General features: G+C 42.1%; 1 protein-coding gene across 2 annotated transcripts in view; it reads left to right on the forward strand.

Annotated features, from left to right (window-relative positions):
- The window catches only part of PDPN (podoplanin), a 30,053-nt gene extending 18,395 nt beyond the window's left edge, over positions 1-11,658 (forward strand). For both annotated transcript variants that reach the window (XM_030222101.1, XM_030222102.1), the window contains 3 exons: positions 4,933-5,071; positions 6,338-6,449; positions 11,455-11,658. In XM_030222101.1, the coding sequence (XP_030077961.1) occupies positions 4,933-5,071; positions 6,338-6,449; positions 11,455-11,464 (261 nt within the window). In that variant the 3' untranslated portion in view covers positions 11,465-11,658. The remainder of the gene's footprint in view (positions 1-4,932; positions 5,072-6,337; positions 6,450-11,454) is intronic.
- Positions 11,659-12,082: the final 424 nt, after the last annotated feature.

A 12,082-nucleotide genomic window follows, 5' to 3' on the forward strand; every position in this document is an offset into this window, starting at 1 on the left:
GACACTGTAATAAAATGGTTCACGTAGATACGTGACACCTAGAGCAGGAGCGGAGGCTGCCTGCTCAGTCCCTCCATCTCCCCACTGATTTTAGCGACAAACGGGTAATAAAGCTTCCCTGCCTTTCGTTGCGCTAGTAGCTTTGGAGTGGTGCAGAGTTTGAAGAATTGGCTCATTGAGATTGATCCGTAGGGCCCTGAAGACAACACGAGGAGTTGAAGCCAAGATGGTAGTACAATTGGCCCCACCAAGTCCTTCGGTTTGTTCTGAATGGACTAAGGAAACTGTGACAGAAGTGTGGAAGTTCAGATGCTAAATTACAGCAAATTGAGGCTGCTTACAAACGTTTGGATATTATGGATCTAGAGTTTGATGCTCAGCAACATTTTGTGGGAGTACTGGAGACTGGGGCACAGAATGCATCGTGTTCTGTGGATCAGCTTCTCCTCGACCTCAAGCAGATGTAACGCAAAGTGGAGGATATGGCGGGCAGATCCCGGTTCAATAGTTTGATTCTGGTTGGCCTTTCTGAGTCCCTGAAGGATGCAGATCTAGTGAAGACTTGAGACTTGGCTTCCTCAATCTTTGAATTTGACACTTTTTGTTGAAGATCCCTTAAAATTATATGGGCCCATCGGATAGGCATTAAGACTGGTGGTCAGGCACGTCCCAGGATGAGTGTTTTTCGTGTTCAGCATTCTGCCTATACGCGAGCTATCCTGCAAACCTTATGGGGTGGACAATGTTTAGACTATAATCATCAGAAAGTTCTTTGTTTTCAGGATTAAACTGCTAAAGTGCGCATTCAATGAAAAACATTTGCTCCCCTATGCATGGAACTTTATGCTCGGCATGCTTTACTTTATCCTACACGACTTCGGATTGTGTCTGCTTGTCAAGTTCAGTTTTTTTTTTTTAAATCTCTGTGGAGGCAGCTATATCTTTTATTCAAAATCTCCCAGCCAAAGGAGGAACTTAGGAGGTTGCTGCTGTGTACTTTGAATTTTCCAGCAGTTTTTGTTGGCTTGGCATGTTTATTCTTTTATCTTAATTTGGTCTAGCTAGCCTGAGCACAATAGGATACCTATTTTGGTTTTTACACCTGTTTGTTTAATTTAGATTGATATGGATAGATGGCTTACATATTCTTTTTTAGTCACTTTTTAAAGGGGTTGGTTACAGTAGGTGGGGTGGGTGGGGGTGTTCACGTGTTAGATCCCATGGCATTTGGGATAGTAATTGTGGGTTGTGGTCTAGGTGGGAGGATGAAGAAAATTGGAAATTTGGGATGACTGGAATTCTTTTTGCTGTATTTGTTAATAAACTGATTTAACATAAAATGGTTTACATCCTATCTGCAAGACTGTACCTACTTCTACATCCCGTTCCTCCTCACAAACCCTTCCTTGTGGAGTTCCACATCTTCTCCCCCTGTCTTTTCAACCTTTTTCCTAGTCCCCTTGCACTTCTTATTCAGACCTTTGGAGTTATCACGTACTATTACATTGATGATATTCTATTGATCCACTACACTGATCCTCTGTCTTTAGATCTTTCCCCTCTTCAGACTTGTCTTGCTGAGGTCGCCAACTGGCTACACTCACCGTCTTGTTCTTAACCCTGACAAAACAGTAGCTTGTTGGATCTCTTGCTCTCCAACTCCTCCATCTCTGATATCTACTCTCTTTGGTAGGCTGGATCCCCCAGTTTCATCATGCAAATACTTAGGGGTTTACTCAGCTCTCTCTTTCACCCAGCAAATTTCATCTCTCATGAAAATAGTCTCTTATTTCTTGCATAAACTTAGGGCTGTTAGGAGCTATTTTGATCCACCTGCTTTGCGGACCCTTTTCTATGCATTCATCAGTTCCTGTTACGATTACTGTAATGCTGTCTATGCCGGTCTTAAGTCTAACTCATGTGAAATAAGGCTGCCAGGATCCTCTACTGTGCTACACGTAGAAACTACTGAAATCCTTGCACTGGCTTCAAGTATCCTTCCAGATTCAGTTTAAAATACTCCTTCTCACTTTCAAAGCCCTCCGTGATGAAAAGCCCGATTACCTTGCCTCTCTCACTGTCCCTTATACTCCAGCCTGTTGTCTTCATCCACTCAATGATCTTCGACTTGTCCTTCCACCTCTGGCTCAAGCCAGGTGGGAGAAAACTTGGAATTCTGTATTTTTCTTTCTTGCCCCCTCACTTTGGAATTCCTTATCCCATTCACTTTGTGCAGAGACCTCACTCCCACTATTCTGTGCATTTTTTAAGACCTACCTCTTTAATTTGGCCTTCTCTTCAATGTAACATTTTGATAGACATAGTGGAGGAGTTAGTTGCACAGCAGCCCATCCCCCTCCTCTTTTAGCCATCCCTAAACCCATCAGTCTATTTTTCCTTGACCAATTGAATGAATGTTGTGCATATGAGAATTGCTTCTTTCTGTCCTATGCAATCTTGGAGTTCCTTTCATAGCTTGATTTTTTGTTTGTGTTCACCACTGATTTGTGTTCAATAAGAGCTGTACAGCAAATTTTAATAAACTATAAACGATCATTCCTGCCACTCTAATTGAGTGCATAAGAAGAGGATCCTGGCCCAGCAAATTATACAGTTTGACAAAGGGCCCAATTAACAGTTCTATAAATACCTTCTAGAATTTTGTAGTATAGCTGTCAACTCCTGGAGCCTTCCCGGCTGGTAAAGCCTTGATAGCCATCAACATGTTGTACTCTGATACAGGCTTGTCAAGAATCTCTCTAGTTTGTTCCATTAGCTCTTTTATGGGCAGCCCTCTTAAATACTGATCAATTTCTTCCCCTGTTGCAAAAGTGCTCTGGCTTATAAAGTTGTTTGTAAAACGTCACAAAACATCTCTGAATTTGCTTATCTCTGTTAACCTCCATCCCGTACTTGGTCATTTATCTGTAATATTTTATTCCTGCTTCTTCTTTAGTCTAAAGGACAGTAGTTTATTAACTCTATTTCCCTGTTCAAAGTATGTTTGCTTTAAGCTTGTTGAGTTGATGGTTAACTTCCTAAAGTTCTAACTCCCTAAATTCATTCCTAACTTCTAATTGCTTTGATATTTCCTTGGAGCCTGTAGCCTGTTGTTGCACCTGCTGTATTTTCTTTAGGAACTTTCTCAAACCTCTAGCCTTAACTTTCTTTTTCTCTTTTCTGCTCTACTGCAATAACTTAATTTACTCCCTTGGACCACCTTCAGTCAATCTCAGATTACTCCTGCTGTATGCTGTCCTTTGTAATTCACTTTCAAATATTCTTCTATATCTCTCTGAGCCACTTTTGCACTTCCTCCTCTTACTGACATATCTAAAAAAAATGTCTTGTCCCCCCCCCCCCCCATTTTACCATTTTTGCTATTTTTCTTCCATTTGTATCTTTGCTTTCCTGACTACTTTATGAGCTGCTCTTAGTTTTTCCAGATATTGTCTCCTGTCTTCTTCTAATTGCAGTCTTTGTCCTTGGCCTTTTCAGCTACTACTTTAAAGAACTAAAGCAGCCTCCTTTGCCTCTTACTTTTACTTACTTTCTAACAAAAAAGGAGGAGGCCAAACCAAATAGGGAGGCCGCACACAACTGGGCTGCAGGCCAGCGGGAAGGAAAGGGTTAAAGAAAACAGGGGAGAGAGGGGGGGGGGGGGAAAGGGGGAAGGAAGGCTTAAAAGAGGGACAGCAGGTGAGAAAAGGTCTTTCGGGCGGGCAGCAGCGAGCCAGAGGAGCTGACCCGACCCACCCACCCAGAGTTAGGGCACAACTGTCACAGCTGGGCGGTTAGGGACAGGGATTAGGTAAAACTACGGGGGGGGGGGGGGTACACAGCATGTCGCCACAGAATGGTTCCTCGGGGGCGGGGAATACTGGCTGACGTTCAAGGTCAAGTGCAAGGTTAAGACCGGCAAGGGGCCAGGTCGAAGTTCACTTAGCTTGATAATATTGTCTCCTGGCTTAAATGGCCGGGAGGCCCAGAGATTATGCAGGGTGCGTCCTTAAACGGGAGATACCCTAATCGGCGGGTGCTATAAGTAACAGACCTTATAGCAGGGGTGGGGGTGTGCTTTGACGGCACAACCAGCAGCGCGTTAAAACAGGAAGCGAATGACAAGCTGTGTACTTAGGGGTTTTCCTATGAGTTGTGATGCTATAGTGAGTTATGAAATGTACAACAGAAGTAATTGCGATTTATGAGATGTAATGTAAAGTGCTTGGCTGCGGCCATAATAAATTCCAAATTGTCAAAGAAATAGCTGGTCATGTCTATTCTTCTTGGTGGCAAAGGAGAGGGGACGGTTGAGCAGTGCCGAATGCCCCAGTTGTGTATGTTTGTCCTTAAAAAAGATCTTCAATTTTGCCCACTGCTTTTCTACTTTCCCCAAAGGTTCTCATCCTGCTAATGACTCCTGGAGATACTCCCCCATCTTGACAAAGGTTTTTTGAATGACCCCCTCACCATGCATGCCCTATTATTGAACCACACCATTTGGCTCCGCCTTAGCTCCACCCCCTGGACCACCACAGCACTGTCCTGATAGTACTGAGGTGGTCAGGCATGATATTCAGCCTTATTTTTTGGAAAATGCCACTAAATATCACTCCTGGGCACAGTAAGTGTTAGTTATCTGGGATGCAGGTATTAGGTGCTGCTTCCTGAGTAACTAGCCTTAAATATGGACCTCTGTATGTCTAGTTATGCAAGCCCCAGTGGTGCATGATGAAACTTATTTATATGATACACTATGATCTGATCCTTTTTCTGCGTGGACACGTTGGCATCGTGTTGAGAAAATGGTTATGAAAGGGATCTTGTTCTACACACACAAAACAATCCTCACTATAATATACAAAAATTATAAAGTATGAACTTTCACCTTACTCAGTTTACATTTTTACTGTGTTTTGTTTTACATATAAGTTACCAGGAATAGAAAAAGAGACAGAGCTTGGATACTCTCCCTTCACAGAAGAACTTATGACCACAGAAAGTGAAATTCTGACCAAATTGAGTCACGTAAACTCTACGGATGATGGAGTCAAGATACAGAACTTTGAAGGTACAAAGGTTCAGGGATCTTTGATAGACAGCGCAAGACGCAATGCATTTCCTTTTCAAAAGGGTGTCTCCCGTTCTACACTTTAAGCAAAACTCATTCCAAATAGGGCCCAGTATCGATACCTACACAGAGTAACTGAGAAAGGAGCCATTTTGATATGGCTACATTATTCTATTGTTTGTTTTTAATGTATGTTGTGAACTGCCTATTACTGTAAATAGTACAGGGTGAAAAAGCGTATCCATAAATGTGATTATGATGTACCAAACATGGAAAATTACATTGCTGGTGATATGAACAGAAAACTGCTGGTAGGAGTGTATATTTTTTGGAAAGCACTAAAGACAGACCTGTTCAGAAGAGCATACTCCACCGACCCAACATAAAAATACCTGGACACTTACGACACAATGTAACCAAAGACTGTAACGGACATTACCTGATTCTTCTTCCCCCTTTCCCTCTCTAAGTTCCCCCCAGTTGTACCTACCATACATGTACCTCATTCTACCACAATATCACTTTGTATTCTTTCATACCATGTATTTGTTCAGACCAGAATCGGCTAACGCCGTTAACAGTTATATGTAAGCCACAAGGTGGGAAAATGTGGGCTGCAAATGTAACAAATAAATAAAATATTATATGTGCTTCAGTGAAAAGTGATGATATGCTTTCAGTGTTTGAGCTCTTAAAACATGAGGTAAACCGTCTTAGCTGTGTATATCCGACTAGCTGACAGTATCCCGTTACCTATGCTATAGGACGTAAGCATGTAAGGGTTGATTATTCAAAGTAATTTAAGTGGGCAGGAGAGTTTAAATCGATTGTGTGAGGCTGTCCACTGATATTTCTCAGCACTTAGGGCCCCTTTCACCAAGCTGCAGCAAAAAGGGGCTGGCGCTGGAGTCGGCGCGTAGTTTACATGCGCGCCGAGGCCCCCCCTTTTCCTGACATTACTTTCGGTAGTCTGTTGCAATCTTTGAATTTTTGAGCGTCACAAGGTACCTACCATAGTCAGTAGGGTTGATTTATGAAACAAAAGATTCACCTCTACCCGTTCCACTCCACTGAATATATCTGGTCTGGGCTTGCCATGTCTATAACTCCCTTGCACCCAGTTAAGTGAGCCCAGTGTGATAGAATGGCACAGTTTTCTGTGCTTCTGTCCTGTGGCTCCCTTGCAGTGCATTCTGTAATGCTGTTTGCATGTTCTGCTTTTCCACTGATCATACTTTGAATGGATCGTTTTCTTTTCCTCCTCAGGGTCCTTAGGAACAGGTGCGATCATAGGGATAATTGCTGGAGTTATCACCCTCGTTGGACTGCTTGCCAGTATTATCATGATAGCAGTGAGAAAAATGTCGGGCAGATACACGTAAGTAATGTTCGAAGGATACCGTACTGCATAGTTTTGAGCTTCTTGGGCTCCCCCTTTAGTTGCATCTCAGCAGGGACGTACATTAATTTAAAGGCTTCTGTGTCGGGTATTGTGACCTTCTGCAGTATAAAAGGAATTAAATCAGTAGAAAAATAGTCTGTGAGAAATATTGTGCCATTGCTGTTCAGAGAAAGGGGAGAAAAATGGTACTGGATTTGCGCCAAAAGACATAAGAGAAGAGACTGGAAGACCTGAATATATATACCCTAGAGGAGATATGATACATACAGATGTTTAAATACTTGAAAGGTATTAATATACAAACACATCTTTTTCAGAGGTGAAGAAGCAGTAGAACTAGAGGGACATGAATAGAAATTTCAAGGAGGTAAATTTAAGAGTAACATCAGGAAATACTTTTTCACAGAAAAGGTGGTGGAGGCCTGGAATGCCCTCCCGGGAGAGGTGGTGGAGACAAAATTCAGAAACGTGTGGGATAAACTTAAAAAGGACAGGAACAAAGCAAAACTTTAAATGACTTTCACACTTTAAACAAGAGCATAGAAGGATGGAACCAGCACAGAGTGGCAGGTACCACTCTAGCCACCTTACTTGGGAGATTGAGCGGATCATACGGACCTTTATCTGCCATAGTAACAATAAAGACCTGTACGGTCCATCCAGTCTTCCCAACAAGATAAACTCACTTTACATGGTATGTGATGCTTTATACCCGAGTTTGATTTGTCCCCTGCCTTTCTCAGGGCACAGACCGTAAAAATCTGTCCAGCACTGTTCCTGTACTGAAAGTTCTGAAGCTAACGTCGAAGCCCCTTAAAATTTACACTCCAGCCCATCCATATCTATTCAGCCACTATCCGGGCGCAGACCGTAGAAGTCCGCCCAGTACTCGGTGTTGCAACCCAAACTCCGCTAAGATTCCGTAGATCCATTCCTTCCAAACAGGATTCCCACGCACGTTTGAATTCCATTACCGTTTTCATTTCTAGCACCTCCCGCAGGAGGGCATTCCACGTATCTACCACCCTTTCCGTGAAAAAATACTTCCTGACATTACTCCTATATGTTCATTTACTATATAATGTGCAGTAGCTTTGCAATTAATTCACTGGACACTATGGGGCTCATTTTCAAAGCACTTAGCCTTCCAAAGTTCCATAGAAACCTATGGAACTTTGGAGGGCTAAGTGCTTTGAAAATATGCCTCTATGGTACTTAGCCTTAGAGAGAACTGAATTCTATAATGATGTTTGATTTATATATGCAAAGAGCAAAACAAAAAAATACTGTCTTACAAAGTGGTCATTCTTCCTCCAGGAAGTTTGCACAAAAAGGTTCCGCAGAAAGTTCTTTATCAGTCATGGGCCAATAAAATAAGTTATGGGCCAGTTTTCAAAAGCAGTTATACATTTACCCCAGATTCTATAAATGGCGCCCAACGTTCGGCGCAGAAATGCATTCCAATGGATGCAAGGAGTCAAAACGGGATTAAAACGGCAGATTGATCCGCAAATACACTTACGTGCCCAGTTACTGGATAGTGCCTAGGGGGCCCTTTTGCTAAGGCATGGGTGCCTACACTTGTCCAACGTGTGCCAAATTGGAACTACCGCCTGGCTACAGTGTGCCCCGAATGGTATTTCCATTTTGTATGTGGGTCCAAAAGAGGCGGTAGAAAATATTTTCTATTTTCTACTGCATGGCGCTTACCTGGCGGTAATCAGCAGTTTACGCGCGCTGGCCACCTACCGCCTGGTTAGCGCATGAGACCTGACTGATAAAAGAAAAATCCATAAGCCATTACTAAGGTGGCTTTTGGGAAATCCACTGCTGATTTGTAGGATAAGCAGCATAAAATGTATTGTGTCGCTGAATATTCGTGGTTAGCACTTGAGTTGAAACTGGCTAACTTCAGCCCTTAACCACATAAGATAACCGCATAAAATGGGCCACATAAAAAGAAGGCCTATCTTATGCGGTTAAGGGCCAAATATTGCACTTAACCACATAAGCTTTAGCGGACAACCTAAAACTGGATATTCAATGCTGGTGCCCAGTATCCGGGAACACATCTGGCAGCGCAAATAAAAACGCTGACCGCTGGCAGCTGAATTATCAGTCAGTACATGTTTCTCTAAATAAAAAGTGGCAGTTCTTCTCTTGTGGAACATTTATATACCCCATGTAGCAGGATATCTCTATGACCTTCCTTTCAGTAACAGGAAGAACATTACACTCGATGAATAGTTAAGCTCTGGAACTCTTTGCCGGAGGAGGTGTGCTATAGAAATGATGATTAGTAGTAGGAGGAGGAGATAACAGCGGTTAGTGTATCTGGGTTTTAAAAAGGTTTGGTCAAATTCCTGGAGGAAAAGTCCATAGTCTGCTGTTGAGGCAAACATGGGAAGCAACTGCTTGCCCTGGGGCATATAGTATGGAATTTTGCTACTCTGAGATTCTGCATGGAGTCACTCTTTAGGATTCCAGAATCTTGTTATTCTTTGGGGTTCTACGTGGAATGTTGCTACTATTTGAGTTTCTGTATGGAATCTTGTTACTCTAGGATTCCAGAATCTTGTATTCTTTGGGGTTCTACATGAAATTTTGCCACAATTTGGGTTTCTGCCAGGTACTTGGCCATTGTTTGGAAAACAGGATACTGGGCTAGATGGACCATTGGTCTGACCTAGTATGGCTACTCTTATGTTGAATCCCTGATTAAGAACAGTGCTTTCAAAGTACTAAGGGGGTGGGTCTTCTAGAAAACCCTTGTAGTAGTTATTCCTTACAGATTAGAAGGCGGTATGATGAGTTTAATGAGTTTACTTTAGTTTATTTGTACTTGATAAACTGTAGGAAGCATCCAGCACCTTCCTTCCCCAAAGAGAATCCAGTAAAGATGGAGGAGTAAAAACAGCAAGACTGCCAACTTGACACTTTGTCCTTTAGACTGTAAGCTCCTTGAGCAGGGACTGTCCTTCTTTGTTAAACTGTACAGCGCTGCGTAACCCTAGTAGCGCTCTAGAAATGTTAAGTAGTAGTAGTAAGGGCTCATGGAGGATCTTGGTCCTTTACCTCAGAGAGGAGAGGAGGAGAAGAGAGAGGCTAAGAAGAGGGTCTGTTTCCCAGAAGTATGTGGAGAAGAGGGGTTTAAGCTAGAGGATCAGGTAAATCTCCAGGACATGCTATGCCAAGAGAAGAGAAAAGGAGGGGATCAGAAAGGAGTTAGAGTGAAGCTGCTGCTGGTTCTACATCCATCATTTGGAGAAGGGAATGGAACCCAGGAGAGGCAAGAGTACACGCTGAAGAACTGATTTGAGAGGAAGTAAGACACAAGTCATGGGTGCATCCTGTTTGCCTTAGCCCAGGGAAGTTGTATATTTGATGAACTGAAAAGAGTAGCGCACTGAAGGGACAAGGGACTTGCCTGGTATAGAGAGACTGCACAGAAAGACAGGAGAAGAGATACCAGCATATCCCATACCCTTCAGTGTACAAGCACTGGGAATCGAGGAAGAGGAGTACAGAGGCTGCCTAAAGCCCCTATTAACTGAGAGACACTTGCAGATGGACTGAGAAGGTGCCAAACCCATCCAAAGGAGGAGAGGGAGAGCTGAGAAATGCAGACGAACAGGAGCGACTGTGAGCAAGTTTGATACTTTCTGCCACCATCTTACCTTTTTGTATGTATTGTATGTCATATTGTTTTGTTTCCCTGCTGTTACACATTTTTGTTCCCCTAGGGAGGGCTCAACCAGTCTTCCCTGGTGTTTTTCGCAGCATGGATTGCGTTTGACCCTTTATCTTTGTTCTGTGTGCATGGGAAGAGATGGGTGGAGGAGAGTGTAAAGTTTTTTTAGCCACAAATACCAAACTTCCTGTGTGTACCCACCCCGGGTCACCCTCAGTTCCAACTGATTGGAGAACTGGCTACACCCAATTGAGTAAAAATAATGTAGAAGGTCCATATTTATTAAATCCACCAAACATTGTGCTCCTGTTCACTGGTGGAAAGGAAGAGAGCGTGATAATCCTTCGAGACTGCTTTCACTGTATGGCTGTTTGATGGAAACCATCATATTCCCATATTTCATCCAGTTTTCATGGAGCATTGCTGCACATCTTTTAAGTTCTGTGCTTTCAGGGCAGATATGGTACAGAGAGTACAGTGTATCTATAAACACGACAAAGCGGTTGATTCTGAGAATGTCCTTCACGATGTTCTGAACAGAGTTCCAGTCAGTGGACAGAGTAATGAGAGAGGCTTTTTTTTTTTTTTTGTATTAGAGTAGCCACTTTACTTTTCAGACGGTCATGAAGCATGAGCCGCCAGCAAAACTTCTATCAATAATTCTATCTGCTGTTCCTTTGACTTTTGTGATCTGCCATTCCTTTCTTAACCGTTATTTTATTGCTTTCAATATTGTCTTTACACAAAGTGGTATATTAAAGGGTTCATTTTCAAAACAGAAAAATGTCCAAAGAGCGGCACAGAGCAGCAGATGGATGTTTTGTTTGCCAAAACATCCAAATCGCTATTCCCGAAACCCACTTTTAAGACTGTTTTCTATGCAATTCATATGCAGTGCATATACATCGCATTTAGAAGATAGATCACTATATTTAGATAAATTCAAAAAACTTTCATGGACCAGTGAACAGAAATGTGATGGAGAAAAGTTTATATCTCCTTTTTTTTCAATCCCACTACCAAGGTCCCTAAAACTTGAATTAACTTTATTTATAAGCCCAGTTTCATTTGTTAATTGCTTACTTGTATAAGCATATTTGACACCTGACTGTTGGTGCCCACTTTGGTTCATTTCACCGACTTAAAATGAAAAGAAACAATGTGGAAAAAAAAGCCAAATAAAACACACACACAAAGGAAATAAGTCTGTTCACACTTAGAAATCAATATACCCTTGTTCATGATTTAAATTTTTGACTGCTTTTTTTTTTTTTCTTATTGTTTTCCTAGGCCTTACTAAAGAAGTAGAATCTCAATGTGAGCCTGAGAGACAGCCACCCTTCTCGTGTCCTGCTGCAGTAGAGAGTTTCCTGCGTCACCATGAGATGACGACCATGGAGACCTTGGAGCACTTAAGGTCCATGACTCTGCAAAGAAAGTTGTACAGAAACATGACCAGCTCACTTGGCTTAGCCAACAGAGGTGTCACACAGAAAAAAAAAATATTGGGAGTTTCTCAGGTGAACTGAAACTGTTCTTAGGTAGAGAAGATCTTTATGGAAAGTTGATTGTTGGATTTGTTGTGTGAGATAGAGTACTGTTTGTTATTGTTACCAGTTGTGAAAGATCCAATATAAAAAATTGTTGCAGAAATAATGTTAAAGCTACCTGATCTTAAAGTGCAATGCACCATATTAAAACATTTGGAAGGAAAGATATACTAGGATTTTCTGAGATCCTATGCTAGCAATGAGGTAGCACATGACATACCTAGATGCATTATTTCCTTGTATGCCTCTTAGTGCCATGAACTCCCATGTCAGCAGATTCTGTCAAAAGCTGGCCTTACCCGTTTATTATACGTTTTGGCTCATTTAGAACCAGTCTGTCCAGGATTTGTCTTCTTTTTTTATCATCC

Source organism: Microcaecilia unicolor, chromosome 13 (genome assembly GCF_901765095.1).
Source record: "Microcaecilia unicolor chromosome 13, aMicUni1.1, whole genome shotgun sequence".
NCBI classification, from domain to species: Eukaryota; Metazoa; Chordata; class Amphibia; order Gymnophiona; family Siphonopidae; genus Microcaecilia; species Microcaecilia unicolor.